The sequence below is a fragment of the Tupaia chinensis genome, unplaced genomic scaffold (genome assembly GCF_000334495.1).
Source record: "Tupaia chinensis unplaced genomic scaffold, TupChi_1.0 Scaffold139602_1, whole genome shotgun sequence".
Lineage (NCBI taxonomy): Eukaryota > Metazoa > Chordata > Mammalia > Scandentia > Tupaiidae > Tupaia > Tupaia belangeri.
The window spans coordinates 70,841-90,840 of record NW_006199485.1 but is presented as its reverse complement, the minus strand read 5'-3'; the positions used below and the strand labels follow the sequence as shown (position 1 = coordinate 90,840).

General features: G+C 36.0%; 1 protein-coding gene across 3 annotated transcripts in view; it reads right to left on the bottom strand.

The window, feature by feature from the left end:
* The window catches only part of FAM204A (family with sequence similarity 204 member A), a 31,717-nt gene that overhangs the window by 7,230 nt on the left and 4,487 nt on the right, over positions 1-20,000 (bottom strand). For all 3 annotated transcript variants that reach the window (XM_006162048.3, XM_027765741.1, XM_027765740.1), the window contains exons 2-6: positions 18,810-19,051; positions 18,209-18,296; positions 18,054-18,084; positions 17,753-17,852; positions 8,177-8,266 (exon numbers count right to left, since the gene is read on the bottom strand). In XM_006162048.3, the coding sequence (XP_006162110.1) occupies positions 8,177-8,266; positions 17,753-17,852; positions 18,054-18,084; positions 18,209-18,296; positions 18,810-19,051 (551 nt within the window). The remainder of the gene's footprint in view (positions 1-8,176; positions 8,267-17,752; positions 17,853-18,053; positions 18,085-18,208; positions 18,297-18,809; positions 19,052-20,000) is intronic.

The window sequence follows — 20,000 nt, the reverse complement described above, 5'->3', positions numbered from 1 at the left end:
AGCGCACAAGGAACGTCATTCAAGGTGATCACCCAATCATACCCCAAAGGTTAAAAGAAAACATCCTCCATGCAATGAGATCTGAGTAAGCATACCTAAAAACCTGCAAGAAAAATACCACCACTGAGCACTTATCTTATTTTTCTGATGTTAAAATGCTCCAACTCCAAGCCATAGACATTTCTTTAAACTAGATGTAAAGATTTCATCCAGGCCCTTCCATAGTTGGTCAGACATAGCTTATTTTCCATACAATGTGCTAATTGTTCATCTACATATAATAGCTGAATTACTTATAAGACTTAAGGAAAACAAAGGTTAAAGAATTAAAATAGCCACTTACAAGCCCCCAGACTGCTGCAGAGTACAGAATGATGTGTGGAGGAACTTTTAAATGAAAAAGCACTGAGAGATGACCAAAGTTAATGAAAGGAGGTCGGTTCTAGATGACCCTTAAGAGACACATCCCCTCCCAAAGGCAGAGTTCTAACTTCCCTAGGAGACTGACAGAGCTGCTGACCAGCAAAAGCCTATTCAGTGAGAGTTTTTCTCCTTGCCAGTGTCCTATATTCTTTCCCATTGCTAATCGGTGAACTACACCAAAAAGAAAATGGTCCGAAACTCAACCGCCTAACTGAAAAGAGAAAAACAGTAACAGAAAAACTAAGGACTTGAAGGCAGAGTAGTAAAATTTGGAAGGATACAAAATATATTCTGCCAAAAAGCTTGTAGATATTAGATGACTCTATATGAAATCATTATTTGAGTAAAAACAATCATTTGTTTTTAGAGCCAAACCTACGGCTAGATTATATATGTCATACACACCCTGATACTAGAACAAAATTATCTACTTTCCACAATGAACAAAATGTTGAAATGGAGGTATTAAATTTCAACTCTTAATATATGAAATAAATACTATCAAATACATTTTTACAGTGTTTACCCAATCTTTGGTCACTAGAAACCACAGTAATTAAGACAACAGAAAGGATTTATCATCCATCAGTAGGGTCAAGGTTCCAATATATTTTTTTCAATAGCTAATTGGAATATATTCTTCAGCTTTATATCCGAGCAAACGATTTTTACCTTGGAAACATGGTTGTCAAGATATTTCTACTCAAAGTATTCACAAAAGCAGAGAGAAAATTTTGCTCTCTGGATTACAGAATAATGGATTTAGAACTAAAACACTGCTTCAATATAGTATCGTTTGATTCAGCTTTTCCTTTTGTTGGGGGGGGGTGCAACATAATAGCATCAACTACAAGTAACTTGAAACTTAGGTTTGACAGCATCTTCCATTCAAAAAGTTAAACAAAAAGTTTCAATGTTAAACCTCTAGATATGATAGTACTCCAGGTATTTTGATAGGTAAATCTGTCAAAATTAGATCATTTAATAAGGATTTTTTTGGGGGGTGAGGGGTAAGGGGAAGGAGTTTCAAGGTTCTATTCCATCAAAACAACACACCACTTACATCTACTAAAACTAATAACTGAAATGAAAGAGTGAACCTAATCAAACCCTCTCAGAGAAATCAAAGCTAAACAGTAAATTGACTTAGAAAAATTCTGAATGTTAGAGCAAGCACTATAGCATCCAGCATATTTCTGAACAAGGATTACTTTTCAGATCTTAGCATGAAGTGGAACCTGTCTTCCAAATGTACATATATAGCTCTCTTCAATCAGAGTGCCTTCAGGTTTTCTAAGCGACTGATCTAAAAACAGAGCTTAGGCTTCAAATCAAGAGTCTCCCCAAATTTGAGAACACTTAGCTATGAGAGAATACAACTCAAGGGACCAGCAGATGGCATAATGGCTATGTCACTGGACTCCCATGTAGTCAACCGTGGTTTGAGTCCTGGACCCAGTGGCTTAAACTCATGCCGGGTGTGTGTGCGTGTGTGTGCGTGCCCAAGATCCTGAGAGGAGAATGGAGAAGAAGGGACTGCGGTGTGGCCATCCCCCCTGGGGGGTGATTTCTTGCTTTCTATCTCTCTGACTTTCTCTTTCTGGTGAGTGCACATGCCCAGTAGCAAGAACCTCTCCCCTCAAAAAAAGAATACAACTCAATCAATTTAAACTTTGGCTTTTAAAAATGGCCATCTTTAAGTATTAACAAACTATTAATATTTTGACATGATTAATGTTACTTATATTTTGCAATCCAAAAATGTAAGCAATCTAACTTTATAATAAAATTGTAATTAAATTTCTGATTTACTTTATCCTGCCAATATAACATTTATTTAAGTCTACAAAGCAGATGATAACATTAAAATGAAATTTTAAAAATATCATTTCTACCTGTGATACCTTAGTTAGAGTCTAATATATTATGCTCAGTGGCATTAAAGGCTGAAATTACTGTCTCGTAGGTTCTCACAGATGAAACATTTTATAGTATCATTACTCTAAACTGAAGAGGGCCTCAGCAAAAATGGCAGTAGATTAAAAATGGTAGTAGATTATAATGTGACTAGTAATACTTTACAGATTGTCAAAGAACTATATGACTACTCTTTCTAGGTTACCCCCTGTTGTAACATTACAACAATTTTTGTTATAAATAAGTTTTCCACCAGTCAAGTTCACCTGGTGCTACCAAAGACCATCTAATTTCAGTTACTTACAGAAAAAGCTTAATCACTAAGGGCATAAACTATATGGAGCTCAAACGAAATTCAGAGGCACCCTTTCTTCCCTGGTCATTTCTGCCATGACACTATATAGGTGTAACTGAAATTAACCTGAGCACTGTATCTAGTTAGCAGAAGTATGACTCATTTGATGGTAACTCTGCTCTGCGGCCAAATCAAGCTGTTTTTCAGCTGCAGCAAGCTAACAGGAAGTTGCCTAGAGAAAAGTCTTCCTTATAAAATGTGAGATTCAACCTAACTGCTACCCACATAACTAGATCTAGGCTTTAGCACCTAATTTTAAATACTGGCTTATACTGGTTTCTATACATTGGTATGACCTGCACTGTACTGAAGACATGTCAGCAAAGACAAGAACCACTATCAATGTGCAGAATATACTTTCATTGGAGGCTAACGAGCCACAGATACGTTCAAATACTTGTGTATAACATGTGTGTAAATGTTTTTTTAAAAAAACTGTTAAAATTAAAACAGTTTCATCAACATGACACAAACTCAAGTACAGGTTTCCACTTCATCTCTCCTCCAAAACTAACAGAAAAGTATTGAAACAAGAGGAGCTGCCTTAAAGAAACCATATTTCTACACAGCAGAAATCAAAGATAACAGATGGAACAATCTAGGCTTCACACATGTGAAGTTGAACCAGGTCATATACATGCCTAATGTCATCATTAATGTAGGGACATGTGATTCTGGAAAAATATGGATTTGCTGGGTAACAATGATAACACATTGTCAGCCTTATTTTGGTTTAACTTTTTTAAAGGAACTGTTTTCAAGGCCTATTCTCAGACATGGTTCTATTTTTGCTTCATTTTTCTTAATACTGATGCTGCCCTATTGGTTTCACAGGCTTATAAATGTTAAACATCAAAAATTAGTTTCACTTATTATGGCTGGGAAAGGGTTTAAGAAGTCTGGGATCTGTGCCTCTAAGCAAAAGCTTTATCAGCAGGTCCCAGTCACTGCTTCTTGAAAAAAGAAAACGGTACTGATTAAAAACCAATATACCTGATTTCCGAAAGGACCCCTACCATGGACGTATACATTTAATTCATAAAGGGCTTCTGCCCAAACTCACACTGATTTCCCAAAATCCCATCTCTCTATATTCAAAGCGATTGGCACCAAGGGAAGAAATATGAAAAATTAAATCTCAAACTATTCATTCAAGAATTCCATCTTGATTAGTTACTCTTCATGGGTGCTGAAGTAACAAGGCATCGTCATCCTTCCAATGTTTGTGTATGAATGGCAAACATTTTTCAGATGTTTCTCTGCTAGTACAAGGAAAAGAACAGGGCCCAAATTATTTTTTTTCTTTCAGTTAGAACTCTATAATCCCACACTAAATAAATTTAATTTTTCAGCCAGAACAAACCTTTCCATTTATATGGAAGTAAAAAGAACACCTGAGAAAAATGTTTACTATCCTTACCAGTACTGATAATATCATGTATTTCTGATGTAGTTTCATTTATCATAAAGTGTGACAGAAAGTAGCCCTTAAAACAGAAAACAACTAGTCAGTATTATACAATCCCATTTCTAAAAGAGCAGTATGACAAAACAAAACACCAAAACAGAAACCTAATATCCTCTAAGGAAACACACATTTCTGAAGCCTCCAAGGTACTACTTCTGCATATTTTGACAATCAGCTTCAAACTGCACATGGAAAGGAAAGCTCACCTGTGGACACTAGAAAGCCAGACAAGGGCAGAGCAGAATGTCACATGGTGACTCCATCCTGGCCCTGTGCATCATTTAGCAAAACTATATACAATTCTTAATTGTCAGGTTAACTGAGAGATTTAGCATGGACACATAAGAAATGCTATAATCCAATATTGCACTTACATCAACTTTTAGACTTGGTTTGCCAGGTAAAGATGAGAAGTACAGATAAAACTGCATCACATTTTACAGACCGAAAGTCAGTTGGTATTTGCCGTAACAATAATTGTCCAAAGTAAAAAAAAGAATTGGCAATGAATATAAAACTACCAGTGAAAAGATGTTTACATGGTCTCAGATTACCTCTATCTCCCCAAGAGATACTTATTCATTCATTACAAAGGAAAAAATAGTAACTTCACACTGGACAAATAATATTTAACTACTATTAATCAAATAAAGTAATACCATTAATAAAGAGGACAAACAGTAAGCATGTGCCTCTGGATAGATTGCACTGGAAAGGGTACACCATCACTTCTGTGACTTTTCTGCCAAAAATGTGTAACCTGAAATTAATTGTGAGTAAATTTTTGAAAAAATTTAAGGGAAAAAAATAACCTGAGAGTCATACTATAAAATAACTAGCCTTTACTCTTACAAAATATTAAGGTCCTAAGAAACCAAGAAAGACTGAGGACCTGGGAAAAAACTACAAGAAGCAAGACAACAAAATTCTACATTACAGACCAGGAAAAAAAAAAATGATCTTTTGTTGTAAAAGAAATTAGTAGGACAATCAGTAAATTTCAACAAAGTGTAGATTAGGTTAAATGTTGTAAAATATTAACATATCAGCTATCTGGGTAAAGGGTAAAAAGGAAACTTATTACAAATTTTGCAATTTTCTGAAAGTTTGAAATAATTTTAAAATTAAAAAAGAAATTTTTAAAGTAAAATGTGGGGCCAGCAGGTGGCACAGAGGTTAGCTACGGTGCTAGATCCCACATGGCCAACTGTGTGGTTCGAGACCCAGACCTGACAGCTTGGAAATCATGCCTGCCCAAGATCCTGAGAGGAGAATGGAGAAGGGACTGTGGTGTGGTCATTCCCTGGGGGGTGATTTCTCACTTTCCCTTTCTTTCTTTCTGTCTCTCTCTCTCTCTCTGGTAAGCACATGCACTCTTGACAAAAACTTAGAAAAAAAAAAAAAGTAAAATGTGTTCAGCTAAAAATTTCATACCAAAGGGAATACAGAATCTGCAGTAAAATGAATGCTTCTCTGTGAATTCCCCTTGATTCTCATGGGGGGAGCTAGTAAACAGAAAAAGACAAAAAGAAAAATGGATAGCTGCTGATGATCACATGAAGCCCACATTTTAAAGTTGTAGATTAGGCTGTGCCTTATACTTTCTTCAGTAAGGCAAAAAAATGAAGGAAAAACCTGTAGACTCTGCTGATCATGGTCACCTCATTATCTGGAAGAGATCATATAATATGCAACTCTCCGGTCTTCCAGAAGGAAGACTATACAAGCAATGGTAATGGGACATTAATTTGTTGAGACCTGTAATCCTAACGAGATCAGTGAAGAGAAGAAATCCACAGCATTAAGCTATACTGGAACTGTCTAGCAGATTCTAGACTAGACAGTACCTGATGGCAACCAGTTACATATTCCCAGAATCTTTAAGGGATTCAATAGAGACATTCAACATGTGGCACAACACAGACTGCTTTATCACCAATGATGCACTGAAGTACCAGTACTCTAAGAGGTTTGATACTGATCCAAATAAGGTGGATATTCAGATCACACTGCCACTAGCTTCCATACCCAGTACTTAAGTGGGACAAGGACCAGTGACTGGTTATTGCCACTTTATGTGCTCTTTAGTCCTGGAAATCCCTTTACATTCTGAGACACTTCTTACTATCCATCATGATATTTTATTACACTCCACACTCCCCATCTTACTGCCATGAAAGATGTCTACCCACTGGAATCTCTTCCAACTCCACAGTACTGCTCCTCCCAGCATTTCCTCACATTTTCACAGTCAACTCTCCAACATCTGGAGATTAGAATAAGATATACTACTGGTATTATTTTGCTATATTATGGGTTAACTATACCTTCAAGAAAAAAATCTATTATTTTTTTCTGACAGCACTTTTATGGAAACCTAAGTTCCAAGTGCCCAACAGTTAACTTAACAATGAATGCTATTGTATATAGGTTGAGTAGAATTTTAAAGATGATCTCTGGCATACAGCCCTTCATGTGGGGATAAGGACTTTTATCTTACTCATACAGAAGAAGTCACTGTAATAACCAACAATTAAGACTGAAATCCTATTGAGTGTGTGGCACCATTCAACACACTTTCAAAGTCACTTTATTAAAACTTAATACTTATTCTTTCTACTCTAAAATAGAGTAAGAAAGTGCTATAATATACAATGGGAGCTCTACACAATGAATCAACATATAACTACTTTAGAGATGAAATATAGTAATTGTCAAACTGTAAGTACAGGAAATGTTAAAAGCTAGGATGGAGAATATCTTATAAGAAAGAAAAATGCAAACATTAAAACTGTTTTTTTATGATCCAGCAATTCCATTTCTGGGTATATATCCAAAAGAATTGAAAAAAGGGATTCAAACAGATATGTGAACATCTGTGTTTGTAACAGTATTACTCATAATAACCAAAAGGCTTTATAATTTCCTTTATATTAGCCATTAACTGCCCACCCCACACACACACATTAAACACAAAAGTATCTATATGACAAATGATTTCAAAAGGCTTAATTTAAAACAGGCATTTCTAAATCCTTATGCCTCCCTTCTGAATTTTCTTCTCTGTATAAAAACAAAATTGACAAGATACTTAAGACTACAGCCAAAAATAGAAAATTTTCAAAAATCACAACAAATAGCCATCCATAGATTTTAGGAGATCTGATGATGGAAAATTATAAGAGTATGTCCATAAAATAATTTATTGAAATAATAAATTTATCTTTGATTTCAGTTGAGTAAACAGTTCATCTGCAAGTGAGTCAGTATAGTGGATATATCTAGCAGTTTACACAGGTAACACGTTGCTTTCTAAGTAGTGTAAGGATAACACGAAGGACATAATGATCTAAGCGCTGAACAAAAACTACAACAGGAACTTTTTTCTAGAAAGGGTCAAAAGGAATTACAAAACAATGAAAATAATAAATGGCAATATAAGCTCTTTATCCTATATGTGACATTAATTCTTAATTAGGAGGAACATTCCCCCAGAAAATATAAGTCAGAATCTTCTTGTGGCAGTTTGTACTTAGAAAAAATATATTCAGTAGCTCTGTTCAGTTTACGGTACAAACTATAGGAAAAAAAATCTTTAGGACAAAGGAAGATGTGCAGAATATGCAATAAAAACCTAGTTAGCAAGGATTAAGAAATAGTGAGATGAGACATTAGAACAGACAGCTGCCCTCAGGGAGAGTTTAACTGAGTTAAAGATGTAAATGGAAAAAGAAAGGTAACCTTCAAATCTTACCTTGGAAAAAACCTCTCTGATCTAGGTACAATCAAAAGTTGAATATTAATCATGGATTATTTTCAGCCTAAGTTTTAGACCAGAATAACTTAAAAGCATTAAAGACAAAAATAAAACCTAGCATTCTGAAATCAACGGCAGAGACAAAAAGAAACACTTTAGATAAAACATTTTAATACCAGAGTTACTAATGATCATAAGAAGAATTTATGTCTATTCTGAAAATTCAAGAATACAGAAAAAGTGGAGTTTGACTCACCTCTCGAGTAGCTAGCTGGTTGCTGAGCTCTGCAGCCTTCTCAATATTCCATTCATCCACAGCTTGGTCTATCCTCTTTTCAAGGCCTGACTAGAAAGAAAACAAACCTAAAAATTAAGGGCAGGAAAGAAAGGCAAATATTCGCTAGTCGAGAGTATGCCAAATACATAACCTATATGGACCATTTAATTGTCATAATAATCCCATAATGTCATGGATGCCATTCTCATTTACAAACAAGGAAAAGTCCCAGAGACATTAAATGGCCTAGCCAAGGTGTATAACTTCTTGAACTAACAAAAGGAGATGTATGTCCAGATTTTCTTAAAGTATTTTTTTCTCTTTCATAAGAGAGAGAGAGATGGACAGACAACATGCCCAACAGAGTGCTAATACCACTACCCACTTCAGGCCCTCAGCCAGCCAGACTGTGGGCAAAGGTGTGCCTTGTACATAAAGCTGAATATTAAAGATAGGAGGAAAATTGCTTAAAAGAATGGTTTATTTTCCTATGTAAAAGTTTTTATTGCCAACATACTTCAAGAAATTATAATTAAAATTTTCATAGGGTTACCAATAGACTTAGGTCATAATACATTTTTAAAAAAATACTTAAATAACTGAGTTCTAGCTTGTGAAAACACTTAGTACAGAAAATAAAAAATATTTAAGATGGTCTAATATATGCTTTGTAAAATATTTCATCCTAACAGTGGTCATATAGTATACCCATTAACTTCTACATTTCAGTTAATACTGTATCCTCTAAAGACTTCCTCCTCCTTTTTTAGTAACAAAAAATCCTAATATGTCTTCCATCAGTATACTGCTTGATTATAACAGGCAACTGAAATAAAGTTTGGTCTGATGTAGCCTTTATGAGGTCAGCATGATTTTCTAACACATGAATATAATGTATACCAATCAAATCAGGGTAATTAGTATTACCCACCACTTCAAACATTTATCATTACTTTGTGTTGGGAACATTCAAAATCCTCCCTTCTAGTTACCTTGAAATGTACAGTATATTGTGGTTAATTGTAGTCACCCTACTGTGCTAAAGAAACTTATTATTTATTCCTCCTATGTAACTGTAATTTTTTATCCATCAATGAAGATCTCCCTATCACCTCTTCCCCATCCTTCCCAGCCTTTCGTAACCACTAAGATCAAATTTCTTAAAACAAACGACAATGGAAATACAATATGTCAAAACCTATGAGACACTGAAAAGCAGTACTAAGAAAGTTTATAGCAATAAATGCCAATATAAAAAAATAGAATGATTTTAAATAAACAATCTATGATGTACCTTAAGGAACTAGAAAAGAACAAAGGGAACCCAAATTAGTAGAAGAAAAGAAATACTAGAGCTCAGAGCAGAAATAAACAAATTTAACACTAAAAAACAAAACGAAAAGTTGGTTTTTTAAAAGATAAATAAAACTAGCAGGTCTTAGAAAAAATCAGCTGAACTTAGAAAAAAAATTAGAAACAAAAAGAAGAGGCATTCCAATAAACACTACAGATACACAAAAGATCATCAAGGACTATTATGAACATCTGTATGTCAACAGTTAGAAAATCTAGAAAAAATAGATTAAGTTCCTAGATACAAACAAATTATCAAAACTGAACCAGGGAATTAACAGAAAACCCAAACAGACCAATAATAAGCAATGAGATTGAATCAGCAATAAAATACCTCCTAAAAATAGAAAAGCCCAGGACCAGAAGACTACACTTCTTAATCCTACGAAACTTTTAAAGATAAACTAATACAAATTCTTGAACCACTCCAAAATACTGGTAAAGGAATTCTTCTCACATTCTCTCCAGCCAGCACTACCCTGATACCAAAATCAGACAGACATGACAAAAAGAGAGAGAAAACTGCAGGCCAATATCCCTTATGAACACAGATGCAAAAAATCCTCAGCAAAATACTAGCAAACTCAATCCTAACATCACAAAAAAAGGTCATACACTATGAAAAAGTGAGATCTACCCCAAGGATGAAAGATACTTCAACATATACAAATCAATAAATGTGATACATTACATCAACAGAATCAAGGATAAAAATCATATCTCAATAGACACAGGAAAACTATTCAATAAAGTTTAGTATCTATTCATAATAAAAACTCTCAGCAAATTAGGTACACAAGAAACATACCTCAACACAATACATGTGGCCATATATGGCAAACCCACAGTTAGCATCATACTGAATGGGGAAAAGTTGAAAGTTTCTCTAAAACTGGAACAGGACTAGGATGACTGCTCTTACCACTCTCATTCAACATAGTACTACAAGACCTTGCCAGAGCAATTAGGCAAGAGAAGGAAAGAAAGAGCATCCAAACTGGAAAAAAGGAAGTCAAAACTCTACCTCTGTTAGCAGACAGCATAATCATACATATATAGAAAAACTTTAAAAGTCTATCAAAAAAACTCTTAGTACAGGTACAAATTTGGTAAAGTTACAGGATACAAAATTAGCATATAAAAATAAGTAGTTTTTCTACCCACCAAGAACCAATAAGCTAAAATGGAAATCAAGAAACCAACAGGCTTTTTTACACTGTAACTAGAAATTTTCATTCAATACGTCTTTGTAGTCTTTGATCCTAGGCCATCTGGCTCCAATTCTCTTTCCATGCTTGTTCTATCTACCAGTCTCCAGAAACTTCTCTTCCATTTCTGCAGAATTTTCCTGATGGTCTAAATATCACCACAGACTTGCTCTTCCAATATCTTTCATCTTCAGGGTCCTATAATTCTATCCACCTAAGACTATTCTCCTGATGGTCTAAACACCAACACGGACTCGCTTTTCCAATATCTTTCATCTTCAGGGTCCTATAACTCTATCCATCTAAGACTCTGGGCCAGTAACACTTCAGCTATGGCCCGTTTACCAGTTCTGGTCATAAACAGTGCCAATCTATGAACTGTTTATTTTGATCCATGCAGAGATAAAGAGCTTATGCCAAAATGCAAATTAACTTAATGACTAAACAACATTGTTTTGTATAAATGACTTTTTGGAGGTGTGGGGGGCGGGGGAAGATAACAAAACTTTCTCAGTAAAGGAAGTAATAGACTGAGTTACATTCAGGCTGTAGCTCCTTTATCTCTTCATAGGCCAGGACTCTGAGAACAACTATTGCAGGTCATGTAATAGATGTCACCACAAAGTTCCACCTCCAGAACTTTACAATCTAGAATTCTGCTCCCTGAATACATTTCTTCTTCTTTTTTTTTAAAGAGATATTTTTGCTATAGGGCATGTGCACTTGCTGGAGAGACAGAGAGACAGAAAGCAAGAAATCACCCCCCAGGAAGATGGCCATGCCACAATCCCTTATCCTCCATTCTCCTCTCAGGATTTTGGGCACTCTTAGACACACCCAGCTTGTTTTTCAAGCCACCAGGTCAGGTCCAGGGCTCAAACTGCTCAATTGGCCACATGGGATCCAGTGCCTTAACCTTCATGCCACAACTCTACTTGACACAATTCTACTTGACCCAAGTCTTTTTACTCAATAAACATGGGTTGTCTCTATCTGCAAACTTGAAGCTCAGTAAGGACAGACTCTGTATTGTTACAAACCTCATCATAGTTCTTCAAGGGCTCAGACCAAAGCATAAAACCCAGGAATTCTAAAAGTTTGAAGATGGGTACAAGCACAATCTAAATTTGACTTTTCTAAGATGTCCTCCATCCTACAGGATTGGCAGAAGGCACAGAGGTGCTGCTGATAGCCTTCAGTACCTGGGTGTGCTTCTTAGTTGCCTTTGCTTGGAAGAGAAATATAGCTGAAGACATATCTTAACACAAACAAACTTAGAGATAGCAATTTAGCCACAGGTGGAAAATTCATCTAAGGGTCGCTTCTAATAGGTTCCCATGAGGCAACCACCAACCTATAATTATTAAAGTTTGGCTACAGATGTCAAAGAAAGCTTGACTACAAATATCTAAGAAATGTGTAAGTACTAGGTTTATTATGAACTAACTACCCATATGCACATATATAGAATATCTTTTAATGTATAATTTAAGCACTTTAAATTTAACTGTACCATTATGTATTTCCTCATAGTTTCTATAAAGTTCAGTAAAACCCAGATTTTGAACAAATGACTTGGATTTAAAAATCTCACTTCACTGCTTACCTGCACTATTTGTTTTCATAGGCAAATTATGCTGAGCTTCAGTTCCTTCATTTCTAACAATACTGCCCCTTCCATACCTAGCCCACAGGGACCACACAGGGATCAAGAGAGAAAACTGTAATTGATACCAGGGGAACTTCATACCCACACTCTTCTCCTTCTACACCCTAACACTTCCCCTCTCCATACAGTCAAGAACATGTATTTACACCACTGCTGTCACCTGCTTCCCAGACAATGCAAAGAGGCTTGTGTTTTTTTAAATGTAATCTTCCTAATATCCAAAGCTGTTTAAAGTTAGCATAATGGCTATGTCGCTGGACTCCCATGTAGTTGACCGCAGTTTGAGTCCCAGACCTGGTGGCTTAAACTCATGCCGGGCGCGTGTGCATGCGTGCCCAAGATCCTGAGAGGAGAATGGAGAAGAGGGGATTGCAGCGTGGCCATCCCCCCAGGGGCCCCCAAGGCACCAGCTTGTTATCTGATTTATGTGCTGCAGTACCATGTAAGTATCAGTTTGGAAAAAGCATTCTGCTAAAAAAGTATGAAAAAGCTATACTATAAAATAGCAGTTTCTTCTCACCCCCCTCGCTTTTTTTTTCTTTTTTTTTTTTTATTGAGAGTTTTTTGCTATAGGGCACATGCGCTTGCCAGAAAGACAGAGAGAGACAGAGAGACAGAAAGCGAGAAATCACCCCCTGGGGGGATGGCCACGCCGCAATCCCCTCTTCTCCATTCTCCTCTCAGGATCTTGGGCACGCACGCACACGCGCCCGGCATGAGTTTAAGCCACCAGGTCTGGGACTCAAACTGCGGTCAACTACATGGGAGTCCAGCGACATAGCCATTATGCTAACTGCTGGTCCCTCTTCTCACCACTTTTTAAAAAATCATCAAAACATTGTATAATTACTCTAAAAATTAATAAAAGTACCTCTGGTTTTCCATGTCAAAAAATACCTATTATATATACATAAATCTACTTAAATAATGACAGCTGAACAATCAAATTGATTTAACTAAAGAATACTTGAGATGTTTACAGTGAAATTAATGAGTGAAATTTATCCTAAAGAAATTCCCACATAGATTTGACATAATTATGTCACAATTACAGAATTATTATTAAGTCCCAGAACTGCTACCAAAACACTATTATACTTGTATTTAATACAAAGAACACTTTAAAACAGCTTTGGATATTAGGAAGATTACATTTAAAAAAACACAAGCCTCTTTGCATTGTGTGGGAAGCAGGTGACAGCAGTGGTGTAAATACATGTTCTTGACTGAGCAACAGGTTCAACTTGGCAATGTTCCAAAGGAGGGAAAAAAAAAAAAGATGACACCATAGATACAAGATTAGGAAGTTTGTTTTGTTTACCATTCTTAAGGGTTAAGTGAATACAAAACAAAAAGGCTCTCTGAGAAACAACAAAAGATGTGTCTCTGCTCAAAATAAATAAAATTATCTATCGGGACCAGCAGTTAGCATAATGGCTATGTCGCTGGACTCCCACGTGGTTGACCGCGGTTTGCGTCCCGGACCCGGTGGCTTAAAACTCACGCCGGGCGCGTGTGCGTGCGTGCCCAAGATCCCAAGAAGAGAATGGAGGAGAAGAGACTGCGGCGTGGCCATCCCCCCTGGGGGGGTGATTTCTCACTTTCTGTCTGTCTGTCTGTCTGTCTGGCAAGTGCACGCACCCTATAGCAAAAACCTCTCCCCCCCAAAAAAAATAAATAAATAAATAAAAATAAATAAATAAAATTATGGACTAGAAATACTGTGCATGCTAGTTCTGTCCAAATTGCATCAGAGACTTCTACAATCCTCTTTAGATTTCATAAGTAGTATCTATTATCTGTTGGACTGACATTTTATATTCTTAGTTTTTATCTTAGTGCCTCCAATGTGGGTGTTCTTTAAGTTGTATTGACTCTGTTGAATTCACAGAAGGAACTTTAGCAAGAAAGCAAAAGAGATGCCATGTAAACAGAGATCCCAAACCAAAGAGTGAGTGTGAAACTGCTGGCATGCAATTACAGTGGTCCCTTACCACCTACAGAGGACAGCTTCCAGAACCCCTGTGGGTATCAAAACCTGCAGATGCTCAAGTCCTTATATAAAATAGTATAGCTCTTACGTATAACCTATGCACATCTCTTATAAATTTCAAATCACCTCTACACAGCTTATAATGTCTAATACAATGTAAATGTTATATAAATAGTTGTTATATTATATTGTTTACTTTTTTTTTTTAAGAGAGAGATTTTTTGCTACAGGGTGCGTAAGCTCACTGGAGAGACATAGTGAGAGAGGAAGCAAGAAACCACCCCCTAGGAGGGATGACCACAACTCCTTCTGCTCCGTTCTCCTCTCGGGATTTTGGGCACGCACACACACGTGCCCAGCTTGAGTTTCAAGCCACTAGGTCTGGGACTCGAACCACAGTAGATTCCGTGGAAGACCAGCAACATGACCATTATGCCATCTACTGGTCCCTATTATACTGTATTGTTTAAAGAATAATGACAAGAAATAAAGAGTGTGTATACACTCAGGAGAGTAACCATCCTAATAGGCTTGAGGACACAGTATAAATCAGCAACAGTGTTAACATCTTCTATCTGTGATACTTGAACTTATGATGTGGAACCTGCAAATATAGAGGGCCAACTGTATACTGAACTGCCAAGAGAATAGAAAATTATTTAGCTTTGCTAAATCCTTCCTTTCCTCTTACACTTGGGATTTTTATGGAGTATAAATGCTGGTAAATCCTAGACAAATATAAACCTGGCAAGCATTAGCTTCCTTGTTCAGAGGACTGGTATGAATTTTTTAGTCAGAGGCCCTTTACATCGAGGAATGTCTACCATTATGAAAACCGAAACTGAAAGGCTGCCAGTTCAGGTACGGAGAGCTCTCCAAGTATACTGGGCACACGTGTGCCCATGATACAGGGCTAGCTGGGGTGAGGGGTGGATTGCAGTATTTGGATCCTGTTGGGGGTGATGTCTCTTTCTCTGGCTCTCATTCATGAAAGAAAGAAAGAAACTTAAAAAAAAAAAAAAAGAAGAAAACCCAAACATAAAATAGATCAATGGGTGATTAGCAAAGGGCTTACAGCAATTTCCTTTAAATAGAGATCTCATTTATAAAACGGTGTTTGACTTATAATTTTTTTCTACAACACATCTAATGCATAATGTGAAATAAAATAGAAGTTCCTAAAAGCAAACAGTTTTTTAAAATTCCCTACTTTCTACTTTTCTTTAAAAAAAAAAAAAAAAAAAAAAGGATAAAGTCTAGCTATGTTATGCTCTTCCTGCCTCAGCCTCCCCAGAAAGCTGGAACTACAGGTGCACACTTGGCTCTAAATTTAATGGTTAACAAGTGCACTTTATGGCTTTAACTTCATTAAGAAACAATTTAGATGTTTTAAAGACAATATAGTTAAAAGGACATACAGTACTGTAAATAGTTCAAAATCAAAGACCACCTAATTCACAAGTAAAATTTAAACAAATATTCCCTAGCAGTACCATTATTTAAGCACTCAGCAGTTGGGACTCTACAGTAGGCACGTGGACCAGGGCTGTCTGCGTGATCCTATTCCTGATGCTTTAGAATGGATTTGAGAATCAAGACTGTCCCCTTTTACACAGTACCTGCTCTCAGCTCACCAGAATCACAAGGGTCAAAATCATGGCAATTATACTTCCAAATGGTTACCGCTCCTTCTGTAGTGAGCTTAGGGAACTGAGAATGGTGTCATGAAATCTTGAGTTTTAGTTTCAACTCCACCAGTGATCTTTATAAGAAATTTAATATTTCTGTACTGTCTTGAACATTTGTAAAAAGATTGCTCAGTAGCAGTAATTAATTGCACCAGAAAGTGATCCTGGTTCCAATTCCCCAAGGTTCTAGGGATTATTTTTAGATGTTCTAAGAATTCTCTGCAAAGGTGGAATCAAAAAATTCACATTCACAATTCTGTTGTGGCAGTTCCTGTATGTATGCACCATCAATGACACAATACCACTCAATACCGGATTTAAAATTAGAGATTTTTCACAATAGTAACTGACTAGAAAATGTCAAAGGCCTGTAAGAACACAAAGCATTCCACGACAATAATTCATGAAACAGGTATCTGTTTTTATACACAGGACACAGTAACTCCTAGGCTTCAACTAGTCTATGGTGCCTCTACCCCTATTACTCAACACTTGAAATTCATGCTCCTAGAGCCTGTCAAAATCCACCCATAAACATGTGAGTTACTCACTCACAGAAGCCCTTGCTAAGTATTAATATACCTAAGAGACTGACAGCTTCAAATATATAGCTCAAGCTCAGACTTGCCTCTAAATCCCTACCTCACTTTACTAACCATATACTATTCTTGCTTTCCAATAACACCAATGCCCCAAACTGAACTTTGGATAGGCTCTACTCTGAATCTTTTCCCCTCCCAAGTGTTCTCATCTATATAACTAGCATCTCTTCTATACCACTGCTAAAGGCAAAAATCCTTTATGTCCCAAATACTTCCCACCATTTCACAAGCAATACAGAGGCAAATACTAAAAATTTTATTAGGTCATCAGAAAAGTCATGATGTATTTTTCTATGCAAAAATGTGTGATGACTTTCCTGCTGGCTGACTCAATACTTCTCCACTCTAACATTTATCCACCTTCCCCACCTTCAGTAGCACCATTCTAGTTCAATCCACCATCATCTTATGCCTAGAAGAATCTCTTAAATGTTTTCTTTTCATCTACTTTTTCTATTATAAAATCCATTCTCTACCTAATAGTCAGACAATCATGTCAAACATAAATTAGATCATGTCACTCTTGACTTAAAAATCCTTAAATGACTCTGAATGGCACTGTGAATAAAACCCATTTTCTTACTGTGCCAGTTTGTCCCTGCCTACTTCCATCTCCAATCTTATCTTTGGCTGCTACCCTCCTCCATGCTCACTCCATTCGGGCCAGGCTGGCCTTCTTATAGTTAGTGACTCAGATGTCCCAGGACAACTCGTTCCTCCCTAGAATCCTTACCCATGGAATTGCATCTTCATGTGGTTGGTTTGTCCTTGACTATGAGGTCTTGGTGAGATTGTATCTCCTAAGAAGGGCTCTCCTGATCATCACACTAAAGTGGGAGAGCCCCATTTTAATTTTTTCCAACAACCTGTTCTTGTCTTTCTTAATAGTTTTCTTAATGATTTATAATTATGTATTTACTTGTTTATATAGTATATTTTGGGTGTACAAGAGGTATTTTAACTTTTTAACTGAAATGAGGACAAGTACTCTAGGCAAGGTTAATCACAAATATATCTTACTAGCTAATATAAAAGATCTTACCTTTTCAACTTTTTTCTTTTTAACAGGGGGTTCAAATCTATCATTGACTCCAAAATACTGAGTAAGCTCCTTCCAGTGGGTTTCATTTGAGGACTTTTCACTGCAAGAAGATTGACAATAAGCCTTGTAGTACACAAAATGTACTAATTTTTTTTTCTGTTTACTATTTTTAATTGGTTACTACAATTATTTTACAACTACAGGTAATTCTTGTTTTGATCAGTATCACAGTTTGATAAGTATAACCATATGGACAAGTTCTATAATACTGCCTGAAATAGCTATTTTCAATTCTACCTACCTCTGAGATTCTTTTCCATTCTTCAATTTATCTAAAAAGAATTCACAAAGTGTCAATATTTGTCAATTATTTCAAACTCAAGTTTTAAAACATTTTTGAATTCAGACACAATTCAGCACTAGGACTACGGGCAAACTGATTTAAAACAAAAAAACCTTTTCTGGAGCGTTTTCTTTTTTTCCCTCTGAATCTTGAGATTGAGGTTTTCTGTTCAGTGTGTTTTTTATGCAGTTCTTGAAATTTCTATGTAAAAGTGGGAAAAAATGAGAAACAAATATATTTAGAAAAAAATGCATTCAAAGCGTAACAAATATATTAATAAAAATTATATTCTCACATTTAGAAAGGTATTACAATGATGACAATTCAGTTATTGAGATACTCTATTCTCCAAGACCATTCCAATCTCTGTTCTGATATTCACTTATTTGTTTCTAAATAAATTGTTTAATAATTTGCAAGTGAAACTTAATGATTCATAAATAACAGACAAAATCTATACAGAAAGTCCTTATGTATCATGTAAGGCAAAATGGCTAAGAGTACATAGTGTTATTTTGTTTCTTCATAAAAAGAAAAAACAAAAATGAAAGCAAGTATCTAAGTGGTCAATAACTCAGAGAACAGTACAAGTATTCTGAGTCCATCTTCTAGGTCCCAAGAACATACACATTCTGACTATGGCAGAGACACATAGAGCAGCCTGCACATACAGACACACTTAGGCTTTGATAAGAGCACATCAGAGAAACCTACATTCCACATATTTAAAGGAATTCCAGAAGGACACACTTCATATGCATTTGCGTTTGCCTCAGCTTCAGTTTTTGATCCATCTGGTGGGAGATCTGAGACTTCTGTTTTGCTGAAGGTCCCATCCTCTTTATCTTCCTGTACGTTAAGTACAGAGTTCTCTGACATTGCTTCATCTTCGGAAGTTGACTCAACATCACTTTCATTTAGGCCAGGAGGTAGCAGCCCACTCCACATATTTTCTTCTATAAGGAAAAACATGAATTTAGACAGAAAGAGTAGCCAACAAACTTTATTAAAAACATTAAGGACATCCCAGGAGCCTACTTATTATAATAATGATTTGGGAAAAATCCATGTGAACTATTTTTTTTTAAATCTAAAGTGCAATGAACTCTCTATATTAAAATAATTTAAATCCTCACCTGTGTAAGTAAAAAGCAGCTCTTTATTTTTAAAAGTTCATTTATTTATATATTCAAGAGACAGTATGTTTGAACATACATGCCAATAGGATGTTGACTCCAGCATCCAACTCCGGTTTCAGCCAGCTTTGGCTCACAGGTATGCTCAGCATGGTGTACTAAGCGGGGGAGGGTCCTCTAGATGTGAACCTGGAACCTACCCACGTGCATCAGCTCCAAAGATTGCCACACTTTACCAATGTGGCCAACGTCCTCAGCCCCCCCCCATCCTGCAACAACGCTCCCTCCCCCACCAAAAAGTATAAGAGCAATTTAAACAAGCTCATTAAATAACATATACACACAGATAAAAAATAGGGTCTTGATTCTCAAATGCATGAATAATTTTGTCTAAAAATAATGAAATTCAATAAAACACCAATTGCTCACAATGTTAAGAGAGACTAACAATATACTTTGCATAAAAGTGTAGAATTAAAATACTATACTATACCAAATAGGGAGTAAAATAAAGTTGGATGTTCTACCTTTATTTGAATATATAAAACTTTCAGAAGCCTTATCATCTAAGAAAAAGGATGACAATTATTTAGAGAAGAAAAGCCTGAAGCAGTGTAAGTTATTTAAGGAAGATGTGGTAGTAAAAAGAATGTCTTATTTTTAAATATTATATGGTTTACTAAAGTAATACTAAATAAACCTAACATTTTAATAAAAACATACAGCTTTTTTGAGTAACAATACTATACATTAGTTCTGAGCAGCAGGG